At 39.1% G+C, this 12,904-nt stretch overlaps 1 protein-coding gene across 1 annotated transcript in view; it reads right to left on the bottom strand.

Annotated features, from left to right (window-relative positions):
• Positions 1-7,427: 7,427 nt before the first annotated feature.
• ZC3H12B (zinc finger CCCH-type containing 12B) overlaps positions 7,428-12,904 on the bottom strand; it is a 383,060-nt gene continuing 377,583 nt past the window's right edge. The window contains exons 4-6 of the mRNA XM_004715436.2: positions 10,763-10,997; positions 10,118-10,224; positions 7,428-8,848 (exon numbers count right to left, since the gene is read on the bottom strand). Of these exons, the coding sequence (XP_004715493.1) occupies positions 7,428-8,848; positions 10,118-10,224; positions 10,763-10,997 (1,763 nt within the window). The remainder of the gene's footprint in view (positions 8,849-10,117; positions 10,225-10,762; positions 10,998-12,904) is intronic.

The raw sequence follows: 12,904 nt of genomic DNA, 5'->3' as shown, positions 1-12,904 counted from the left end.
TCCAGGGGGGTTGCCAGTGAAAGGTCCGGGGTAATTGGAACATGGGTTAAGTGAAGGGTTTAATAGGTCATGAAATCAGAGACATAAATTGGAGAGTAATATGATAACTTGATTTTTCACCTGTGCCTGGGAACAGCATTGGGCAATGACTTGTTCTTTCTTGGAATTTTAACTGTGCTTCCCACTCCCCTACTCTCATACTACCACTGCTCTCTTGAGTTTATTTCATTCCTCCACTCAAGTAATTTCTTCAAGACAGGAACTATTTCTTCCTCTTCTTAGTGGTGACATAGCAGATTACATATTGGGCTGCTAACCACAAGGATAGCAGTTTGAAACTATCAGGCACTTTATGGGAGAAAGCTGAGATTTTCTACTTTGGAAACGGGCAGTTCCATAGAGTCACTGAGAGAATTGACTCAATGGCAGTGAGTGACAAGAACTTGATAGCACATGTATCTAAAGAATGTGAGAGAAAGCAATGAGAGTAAAGAGATGAACACTTGGTCCCATATGGATGAAAAAAAAAAAGGAAAAAAAGGTATTTTCAGATTCACTAATATCTTTTTTCTAAAGTTCTGCTGCAGCCACTCTGGCCACCTCTGCTTTTAAAATGAAACTGACCTGGAGTGATGTAATTAATTATTTAATGTGGCTCTTCCAACTCTTACCAAAAGATCCTTTACTGATGGGTCTGGATAAGAGTAGGTAGGGGAAGACACTGATAGAACTCAGTTGTGTTTAACAGTTAATTATGATTGCCATTCTTCTGGGTATAAAATGAAGTATCTTAGCAGCAAGAAGGGGATTTCACTACTAGCAAAAGAGAAGAGCCACGAGTGGAGCATATCTATTGGACCTTGAGATCCCTGCACATTGATCCTTGACACTAGGACTGGCAGAGGAGGAGCAGCAGCAGAATCGGGAACCAAAACATGAGACTGTATTACACGTTGCAACCCACAGAACATGTAAAGAATGTTTTGGGGCAGGAGGATGGCTTGTGGATGGGATGCCTCTGGCCACTTCATTGAGGAATTTGGGCTTGGCTGACCAACAGGGATAGAGCTGAGCGTCTTCCAGTTGAGGCTTATAGTGAAGCAGAATGGAGTGGTGTGCTCTTTGGGCATTCATTGGAAGCTCTAAAAGAACTTTGGAACATTGCCCAGCAGGACAGAGACTAGGCCAACAGTTCTCAACCTGTGGGTCGTGACCCCTTTGAGGGGTCGACCGACCCTTTCACAGGGGTCGCCCGATTCAACAGCAAAATTACAGTTATGAAGTAGCAATGAGAATAATTTTATGGTTGGGGGTCACCACAACATGAGAAACTGTATTAAAGGGTCGTGGCATTAGGAAGGTTGAGAACCACTGGACTAGGCCAAGAGGCTGCAGGTCAGAGAGATGCCTATCTGTTGGCACAGCAGAGAAGAAGTTGTCCTGACTGAACAATTTAGTCACAATCATTTCTCACCTCAATTTTAACCTGTTAAATTTCATTTAAAAAATTAATTTTTAAGATTAAAAAAAATCACTGCCATTGAGTCAACTCTGACTCAGCAACCCTGTAGGACAGGTGGGAAGTGCCTCTGGGTTTCTGAGACTGTAAACCAGTGGTTCTCAACCTTCCTAATGCTGTGACCCTTTAATACAGTTCCTCATGTTGTGGTGACCCCCCAACCATAATTTTTTTTTGTTGCTACTTCATAACTGTAATTTTGCTACTGTTATGGATTGAGCGACCCCTATGAAAGAGTTGTTTGACCCCCAAAGGAGTTGCAACCCACAGGTTGAGAACCGCTGCTATATTGGAGTAGAAAGCCTCATCTTTTTCCCACAGAGTGACTGGTGGTTTTGAGCTGCAGACCTTTTGGTGAGCAACCCATCACATAACTCACTATGTCACCAAGGTTCCTACTTTGATAATAAACTATAATCATAAGCATTATCTGAGTTCTGTGTGGCCATTGCAGTGAATATAGAGCATAGCCTCAGAGATAAAGTTTGGTGGAAGGGACAGTTGGTATCAGAATAAGGTTAAAAGGGTAGAGGCATATCTGACCTTGTGGGCCTTGGACCTTGGAGTCAGAAGAGGTCAGATGTAGTCCCCATCCTGTTTTGTTTTTTTCCCCTTAGGTAATTTGCATGGGTAGGAGGATACAGAAGAGGCCTCAGGCTGCCTCACTGAGGCAGATACCACTGTGATAAGAACTCACCAGCCTGGGAATCAGGAGGACTGCATTTCCATTCCAGGTTTACCACTAATTCCCTGCACAGCATTGGCCAGATCTCTTCAGCCCTTGGAGCTTCAGTTCTTGCACCTATAACCTTAAGGAGTTAATGCTGCTGAGCGCTACCCAAGTGACTTCTCTGTGATCTATAGAGTGCTTGGTCCCATCTAACTCTGATGTTCTTTCTAGCTAAAGCCAAGCAGATGATCACTCTGACTGAGGTTTTTTAGGGGGAGCACAGAAATAAGCCAGGATTTGAGCCTTCCATCTTGTTCTGACCCACCAGTGGAAGTCTAGTTTGGTTCTATGGGAAACATCAGTAGAAATAGCATTTAAGATTGCATTAGTATACAAAAGGTAGAAAGCATATGTTTTCTGTGGTGCCTTTGATTTACGGTGTTGGAAAAAAACATTAGCTGTACCATGATCTGACAAAAGAATGGACTAATCTGTCTTGGAAGAAGTACAACCAGAATGCTCCTTAGAATTGAGGGTCAAAAGACTTCACCTCACTTACTTTTGAACATGTTATCAGGAGGGACTCGTTCTTGGAAAATAACATCCAAAAGAGCAAACCCACGGGAATTGAGTCAATTATGACTCATAGTGACCCTATATAGTGTTTCTGAGACTGGAAATCTTTATGGGGACAAGTAATCTCATTTTGCTCCTGCTGAGCAGCTGTGCAGTTTACAGCTTATCCCACAGAATCCTTAGGAGGGACCAGTCCCTGGAGAAAGACATCATGCTTTGTAGAGCAGAATGTCTGAAAAAGAGGAAGACCCTCAACAAATTGGCTGGACCCAGTGACTGCAACAATGGGCTCAAATATAGCAATGATTGTATGGTTTTACTGTTGTATATGGGGTGGCTATGAGTTGGAAATGACTTAGCAGCACCAAATAACATGCTTTCTGTGCAAGATTCAGATGAACTCATTTGTGGAGATCCCTACCCATACCTTGTTCTCAAGATGAACATCCTAAAAAATTAAGTTTAATTTTTTAGAAGTAAACTGGAATGTGTGTATGGCTTTTGTTGTTGATGTTCTTAAAGAAACAGAGCCAACAGAGCCATTAATTAGCATACAAATAATTTATGCAATAAGTGTGGTTACAATTCATAGTTGTCAATGATACAATATTTAGCATCACAATTATAGGTGAGAAAAATTTAAACTTTATGAAGTGGAAATTTCAGTAACATGGTCTCACTTGCATGAATGTGCTGTCAGGTAAAAACAGAACCAAACATTGCCCATGTACTACAGGAAAAGACAATATTGGGATGGGATATATTTTTACGCTCCTCATTGGTTTTGTATTTTTTGTCATTGAGACTTACATGATGTTTGGGTCAAACAAGAAACCCAAAGAGAATGTTTATGAAAGTTTACAGTCATTAAACAGTATTATTTACTCCTACCAGTAGACAAAACAAACTACTATAGATCAATGATACACAAACCAGGACTAAAAGCAGTCAATCTGCCACTCATGCAGCACAAGAGATATTGAGCATGCTTAGTCTTTACAAAGGCATTGACTACTTCAGACAAGCAAGTTCCAGAAATCTACTGGTTTGATTTCCAATGCGTACTAACTAAAGCTATTATGGTTGAAGACTATGTATTTGTCAGTGCCAGCCCTGAGGAGATGCCAACTAGAGGAAGGTAGAGATGGGTGGGAGAGACCTGGGTAGGGCTCTTTGGACAGCTCTGCATTACTTTACCTATGCAGCTCCAGATGTTTCACAGAGTAAAACAAAGGATATTGAAATTCTTGGCCCTCAAAAAGGGCATTTGTACAAAATCCCATAGATAAAATGGATACTAAGTACCTCTCAAGATGAAGTCTTCAACGTTAGAGAAAAACTCAATGCCAAAGTTTAATGTATACCAATGTCTGAATTTCTGTATAAAGATAATTTATCCCAAAATAGAAAAAGGAATTTTAGAAGTATTCTTCTGGAAATTAGTAGAGAGAATATATATATATATATATTTCGTGCTATGTGTTCTATTCAAAGAATAAAAGTTTTCTAGACTCTTTCCTTAAGGCATTTGTCATTCTTCCTTCCATACCTTGCACTTTAAGAGAGTGCAGTGGCTTTGTTACTTGTAAAAGATTCCATTTCTTTGAGTTGTCTTATAGAAAATGTGCCCTGGATTTATCATGCCACTCCGGGGTCACATTTATCCTTCAAATAAAAATAACATCACAAAAAGAAGAAGGAAAAAAATCTAAGGCTTGAATAGATACAGACTTGCTATGAGGTCAGAAAATCAGTGAGAGAATTAAAACTACAAAGCACCACTTGCAAAATACATTGCTTCTTGATAACCACACAAAATACTGTGCAGTAGCCCTGCTGAGTGCTTGGAGGTAAATATCCTGAACAATACAGGAAGTTTGGTTTTATTATCAAGGGAGTAGAGATCAGAGTGCGCCTACAATTTGGTTGCTTTATAATTACAGGCAAAATGGGAAAGTCAAGAAGTGTGCCAGATCTCAATTCAAAGAAAATGTCATTTATCTGATAACTAAAAACCAACCAGAATGGACACATTCATAGGTGTGCAACTCAATTTATATAGATATTTGTACATTCATTAGCACTGACATTTTTACACAAAATCCTTTTTGTAAGGGCACATTAAATTGAAGAGACTAAAAGAGAACTTATGCAATATAATGCTTAAAACTATACATGCAATATTTGTACACATGGACTAGCGATTCCTTGAAAAAACTCTTTGTCTACAAACTACTGCTTTCTGGGAACAAAACCCCTTCATGATTGTGGGCTCCTTTTCTATGGCACCTAGTGCCACAAACATCATGGTGAAAATTCAGTAGTAAACCTAGTTTAATATGAGTTTTGCACATTTGTTTCTATACAATCAAGAAAAAAGATACACTTTGTATTAACAAAAGTTCATTTCTGGTTATTTGAGGCATTTACTCCTAGCCACTTTGGCTCATTCTATTTTATGAAAGGAGAACAATGACAATTTTTTTAGAAAAGGGATATATGCTGCCTTAAAATATTTCTGTGTTGGGAGGAACATAAACTTTTTTTGAGTACTAAGTATGAGTGTATGATAGATTGCATCTGCAAAATCAATGTAGTGTTTCTCTGTAAATTCTGCAACTAATGGTCATTGCAGTGCCTTTGCTGATTTTGGATTAGGGTCTTCTGAGATTGTCAAATACTCTAACAAACACAGGCATATTTAGAAGATCCAAGAAGTTGAATGTATGAAATGTTATTTGTTTGAAATAACAAGCACTTTAGTGGCAACAGATACTCTATGTAGAGCTACTTGACAAAAAATACTTTTATACATTATTAATATGTTGGAGGAAAAGAAGATTAAAGGGACAGAGATGAATGGAAAGCTGTGGTTGATGGAACAGAAATGTTGGTTGAAATGCAGTTTTGATCAACTTAGAGACAGAAAATGACATTCAAGCTGTTATCAAACTACTAGAAACAACCCTGATGACAGCCTGACATTCAGAGTGTTTCACTGTAAGACATATTTATAGTCAGTGTCACACCTTCTCATGAAAAAAAAAAAAGGCTGCAAGCAGACCTTCTCAACTTTCATGAAACTTCCACCATAGAAATTAGTGAGTTCCAATCAAGAATAATGAGCTGGTCATGATTTCAAATGCTGAAATATACAATGAATTCACAAAGGGGATTCATTTAGTGCAATTAAAAAAAATCTCCTCTAGAGGTATTTAGCTGCAGATGTTCTCATCCTGAGCAAGATAAGTTGTGCAAAAGGTGTCCCCCCAACCCCAAAATCTTGCCTTCTTAACAAATCTAAGAATAATCTAATGGTAATACACCCTCTTAGTGTGGATTTAAAGTACAAACTGAGCTAGTTATTGGCAAAGATGTAGCATCCTCTTTTGAAAACTGCCTCCTCCCTCCCCTAGAAAATCCCCTGGTTTGATTCCTTAAAAAATGATCCACCAATAATCAGCCTTATTGCCCAAAAAGTGAACAGCAGGAAAAGTGGATCACTTGGCTATGCACTGTGCTCCATAATATTTGATCCTTGTGATGTTGAATACTGCATAGGTCACAAGTCCAAAGAATCCAGAGTGAAGATTTTGTGTTCATCATTTAAAGTCACATTGATTTGGCCATCTCTTGTGCAAGTAGTAAGTCCAGGTCACACTCTTCTGTGCTTGTCCAACACATACATACTATACTTGGAACTTCAGCTTAGCCATCAGTTCCTTTTATAGAAAAGGGGTGCTACCCAATCCCTAGTTTGTTGTGGTGAAGACTAACAGTAAATGTTGACAAGTAAAATGGACAAGGAAATAGAGCTGATTTGCCCTGGTGCCTAAGAAAGGAATGTTCAAATATTGACATGTAATTTTACTTTTAAAACAAGTTGAAATTCTGAAATATGACATAAAATTATCAAGTCAGATTCATGACCTATATGGCTATTGGTTAAGGACTGTGCAGAAACTACCATCTCATTATCGCTACATAAGCAGTTTATACAGAAGCATACATCTCAAACTGAATATTTGTGCATGCAATATAATTGCTAACAATAGGTTTGAACTATAGCTTTAGGAGCCTCAATATGATACTGTAGCTTGGTTAATCAAAATATTGAATCATATATCCATGCAATAAATTATGTATTAACTTTTAAATAGCTTTAAATATTTCTGCTAAAAATCCTAAATGGTTAATTGAGCATACAATCTGATCCTGATGCTGTTGCCCTCTAAATTAGGTATATCATTGATAGTTTGTAATATAGAATATGTGACTGAGAAAACCATATAATGGGTTTCAGTGAGTTTCTTGTAGTTAGGCCCCCCTTCCCTAGGTTTTGTCCTCTATTCCTCTATGGTGCAGTGCAAAAGAACCTGGGATTTGGAGTCAGAGGATTTGGGTGTGAGTCTTAACTCAGACATTTGCTAGCAGTGTCATTTTGGTAAATCACTTACTCTCAGTAAGACTTAGTTTTCTTCTCTATAAAATTGAACACTAATAAAACCTACCTTACAGGGTGTTGTGCACTTAAATGCTATAAAGAAGAGAACACATTCTATAATTTCTAAAGGGCAATGAAAATATTAGTTACTATTATCACAATGCATTATGAGAATTAATATTCATATTAATTCATAAAGAAATAAATCTTATATCATGTCAACGTGCAGCCCTAAGTTTAGCAACAATCAAGGCTGCCAGTTGCTGGGCATCTGCTGTGTGGGGATTCTTCTCCATCACTGCAAGGACAATGTTTGAAGGGAAAATATTGCAAAGGTTCTTGTAGGTCTGATACTGGTGCTCTGGAATGATATGTTCTCTGGAATCATTACATATACCAACCCAAGGATTTCTCCAAAGCTGCTCCATCTTTTCAGGCATGCTCCGGACCATGACTGATTCATAGCATGGTTGTATGAGACTATTATTCAAGGGATAGGAAGGGTAGTCATAGGAGTCGTTTACACAGGGCAGGGGATCCCAACTGGCATGTTGTTCTCGGCACAGAGGAGGTCGTCTTTGCCTCGTGGGATTGCTCTCATAGAGGCGGGAATCCGAAATGCTGTCCATTCGAGTCATTGCTAGAGCACGGCCTGGCTGAGAGCTTGCCCCAGGATGGATATTGGGAGGCATAGGGTAGTCTCCAAGACTGCTGGAGTGTATTCCAGTTGCTGTGTGCTGGGCATGCAAAGCTAAATGGGGGACTGATTGCTTGTGAGGGGCTTGCTTAGAATCCTCTGGGCAATAACTCTGCACTCGTGTTAAGGCTTCTTGGTAACCATGAGGAAAAGGTTGAAGATAATTCTGGGATGCTGAACGATGCATCTTCAAACTACTTTCAGGATAGGCATCAGCTACAGCCAAGTATAGATTGTTGTAAGAGGAATAAGTGTCATTCCTGGTATGGCTCAGATGATTGTCAGAACAGAGATTGGAATTCTGAACATATATACTCTGGTCTGTTTCAGCCATGAAATACTCTCGATTATGCATGTTATTGGTGTTTAGTTTGGAGAAGTCACCTAACATTGAGTAGTAGCCATGATCCTCCAGTGACTCAAACTGTGGGTATTGTTGAGTATAGGTAATTGGGGTCCCATGGCTGTGAGTAACCAGAATAGGGGGGTACTGCATACTGGCCATGTACTCTAAGGAGGTCTTCTTGTGGGAGAAATGGGAGGACCCTGGCACTGGACTACTGGCTGAACGGGTGTTCAGTGCACCTACTGCATGGCTTTTGGGGGCCAGGATTGTGGGAACACTTAGAGCAGTCACAAGTGAGGGAACAGAGCTGGCCTCAGGCTTATGGGCAATGGACAGCCATTCCTCAGGCTCCAGAGCCACACACCGGATGCTGGGATCTGATTGGCCCTTTGGGGCAACATGCTTGACCTCTGAGGTTATCTCACCTTTGGCACTAGATATCCCTTTTCCACACGTGGTCAGGGTGCCTTCACTCATGGTTTTCACTGTGGACAGCTTGGCACTGATGCGGAGCTCATCAGCCACTGAACGCTGGAGTTGGTTGGCCCGTTCTGGGTGGTAGTATTTGCACTTGTGGCCATAGGTACATTTTTTGCCTGAAAAATAATGTCTTGAAGTAAGACTCATATAGGGTGCAACCTTCTGTGCCAGAAACTAGGTCATTCAGGTTAGGGGTTTATGTTTGGGGTGAAGATAGAAAATTAATCACTCCAAAATATGAGCAACAATACCAAAGCGACACTGAGAGGAAAAGGAGGAGGTGGAAAGCTGGAGAGGAAATTGCAATGTGAAAGCCAAGAGCTGAGCAGTTGAACAGTCTTCATCTTCCTGTAATTCACAATATTGCTTAAGTATAATACGCATACAGAAGAAGTATAGGGTAACAAAAGGCAGCATAGAGGAGTACAAAGAGCACAGGTTTGGAAGCCACCCAGGCTTGAGTTTCATTTCCAGTTATGTCTCTTACTAGCTTTTTTACCTTGGTAAGTGATTACTTTCTGAGTTAATTTTTCCTTTTCTGTAAAAAGGTTTATAATCATCCCTGCAGTATAGTATAGGGTGACTATGAGGACTAAATGAGAGATTCAACATGAAAGCACTATGTGATTTAAATATGCTAATTAAAAGTAAAAACCCAAATATTTCACAAACGCAAATGTCTATCCTCAAAGAGAAAACACCCAAAATAACTTCAGAACTAGTAGCTGATTCCGGGAACCCAAGAGGAAAGCGAATTTTGGGAATGATGAGGGCAACAAATGTATAGGTGTGCTTTACACAATTGATCTATCTATTGTGATGAATTGTATGAGCCCCAATAAAATGATTAAAAAAACAATATGTAAAAAAAATATATATATACTTCATAAAAATAAACATACTTAATAGCTTAGAAAAAGAAATGAATACACTGATAGCAGATATTTTATCAGAGGAACTTGGGTAAGAGCATTAAAATTATATTTTAAGAGCAAATCAAATGAAAATGAATTTTGGAAGGAAACTGAAAATACAAATCAGAAAAACAGTATTATTAATTGACAAAGATGCATGCAACTCTTAGGACTAAATCAAGTTTGGCATTGTTCTTTATGCTTCCATAGGCCTTCTTGAATTCTGCATTGCTCTGTCCCCAACAAAATCATGCAGGATTTTGAAAGCTATAGTGCACATAGGTCAGTTTAACCAACTACTCTTCCCCTCAATTCGTTACCTTTTCCTCGTGTAGTTTCTAGGTCTTTCTTTAAATACCTAATAGAGAATACACGAGGACAAAGACTTTAAGTCACAGAAAGTGAACAAGGCAGGATTTCTCATTTGAAAGAGTCCTCATGTTTCTCATAGTTCTACATATAGGTACTCACCATAAGGGCATGGTTGCTTCTTATACTCAGGAACAAGGGATCTCTTTCTTAAGAAATTTTCAAGACTTGGTCCATGGCGTCCTAAAGGATCGTCTGGAGGCATAAATCTGGAAGTACCCAAAGAAAATATGAATGTCTTCCCTTCTGACCCCATGACCTCTTTGCCTATATTTTATTATATAGAAAGGATGCTTTACTTTGTGCATCATTTTTTTTCATGCGGTATATATTTTAGCTATACTGGTTTGCTCAACATGCCACCCACTTTCACACTTTTATAGCTTTATCCATGCTGGCCCTTCACCTGCAATGCCAGCCTGCCTTTTCCTATACCTGTGTTATCTCTTCTCTGAGGTCTTTTCCTACCATTCTGGGAAGATAAAGCCATTAAAAATACTTCGACTATAGCACTTATCACAATGCATTATGTTCTCTGTCTCTCGTTCTTTGTCTGTCTGTCTCTCTCTCCCCTAGACTTAGAGGCTCTTAGGGTGAGTTGTTGGGTTTTATTTAGTCTATTATCACCACAGCAACTAGCACAATGTGTGGTACATAGTATGTACTCAGTAATATCTATAGAAAATTCACTATTCATAGTGGTAACTTGGATATCAGCTATTTCGAGTCTACTGGAAGGAAACATACTTGTCATTCACAAAAGAATACATCAGCAACCTCTCCTCTATAAACTTCTTCCATTCTGGCTTTTCAACTTGAAGGTCTCGGTAGTTATCATTGGACACAATGATGCCATCAGAATCAAAAGCCAGTTTGACTATGAACCGGTCATCATAGCAGACAACTCTTCTGCCCTGGACCCTTCGGGATGGAGTGAAGACGAGAATCTTTTCCTTCTCCAGTTTGCGCAGTATATCTTGATCTGTCAAAATATAGGTTATATGCCACAGAGTAGAAATCATCTTTAGAAAGTAGTTAATAGCATTTTCTCTCTTAAAAATTATAAAGTTGGCATTAGATAAATATGCTATTTGCTCTTGTAGAGGGAATGGACTCTATTCCTGGCTATGGCACCAATTTAGATGTGATTTTAAGTAAGAAACCATCCATTTAGACTTCAATTTCCTTTTAAATAAAATGACGGAACTGGATTCAATGGCATCTAAACATTTAAACTTCCATGGAGAGTGGGAAATAACACTAATATCACTCTTGATGCTTGTTTTGCCTTTTGACGAAGCATCTTTTGGCTGTTGAAGAAAACAGGGCAGTAGACAGTACAGGAACACCTTTTATTGTGCTTTCCTTTATTGCACTTGATAAATGTTGTGTTTTTACAAGTTCAACGTCTGTGGCAACCATATGTCAAGCAAATCTATCAGTGACATTTGCCCAATAGCATGTGCTCACTTAGTGTCTCTGTCATATTTTTATAATTCGCACATCTCAAATTTTTACTTAATAGACTATAGTATAGTAGAAACATACTTACTGGGAAACCCAAATATTTGTATTATTTGCTTTATTGTGTTGGTTTGGAACTGAACTCAAATCTCTCTGAGGTTTATCTGTAGTCTGTCAAGAGGAGGGTAAAGCATCTCTCCTAGAGGCTCTTATTTTTGACTTTTGCCTGAAGGACGGCTAAAACTAAGGAGAAATGTCTAGTCATAGCATGAAAATATGGATTTATTTCCTTTTGGTTCCCTAATTGCTGAGGAAATAAAGTTTATGGTCTAGGATTGATCAGGACCAGAATCTACTATCACCTTGAGACTATAAGTCTGTGCAATTTCTGGCAGACAGCTTCATATATAACAGTCCTTCACTAGCTTTCCCTAGTTACCACATTGCACATCAGCTGTTGTTCAGAGGAATGGGCACCTATATACTTTCAAACTGCTGTGGAAAGCCAGCTTCTTACACAGTTTTAAGTAAATATCATGAGCCAATTGCCATTAGGGTAGCATTGTGACATTTTGGGACCCTCAGCACAGTTATCGATTGTGTTGGTATAAAAATGAATAGATTCCAACAAGAATCATTATTGTAAAATATTATATTCATTGTTCTTTTTATTTTAAAAGAAGATAATATTGAAACATTCCTATGCTCTTCAGAAAGAAAGAATCCTAGAAACTTCCTAGGATAAGTCAGCTTTGAGTGCCATGAGGATTTCCTCTCTATATATTCTGCCTCCAAGTTGGTAAACCTCTACAACCACTTCTCTGGTATCTAATGAGGTCTATTGTGTACCACGGTTTCTTTAGTCTTTGGGAAATTCAGTCGTATTCATAATTAGATTAATCTATCTTTATTCTGATGCCTAAGGTCAAATAGAAAAACACTGCTTTTCCAACTGGGTGCTTTATCTTTTGCTAAGTCAAAATTGTCTCTATATAACTGCCACAGAGCTATGATAAAAAGAGCTCTTTTAAAAATATAGACTTCCAGAGGGGTAGTGGGGAGAAGATGAGTCACTTAGGGTTCAGTATAGCAATAGTGAAACCCACAACCTTCCTCTAGTTCTTAAACGCTTCCTCCCCCCAACTACCATGACCCCAATTCTCCTTGCAAACCTGGTTAGACCAGAGGAGGCACAGCGGTACAGATGTGAATTGGAAATGCAGGGAATCTAGGCCAGAAGAACCCCTCAGGACCAGGGGTGACAGTGAAGATAACAGGAGGTAAGGGGGGAGAGGGTAGAAAGGGGGAATTGATCACAGGGATCTACATATAACCTCCTCTCTGGGGGATGGGCAGCAGAGGGGTGGGTGAAGGGAGACACCGGGCAGTGTAAGATAAGATATAATAATAATTTATAAATTATTA

This window comes from Echinops telfairi, unplaced genomic scaffold, assembly GCF_000313985.2.
Source record: "Echinops telfairi isolate 266 unplaced genomic scaffold, ASM31398v2 ScPeMD7_7423;HRSCAF=8461, whole genome shotgun sequence".
Lineage (NCBI taxonomy): Eukaryota > Metazoa > Chordata > Mammalia > Afrosoricida > Tenrecidae > Echinops > Echinops telfairi.
Note: the sequence above shows the minus strand (reverse complement) of the source record. Positions and strands in the feature narration are given on the sequence as shown.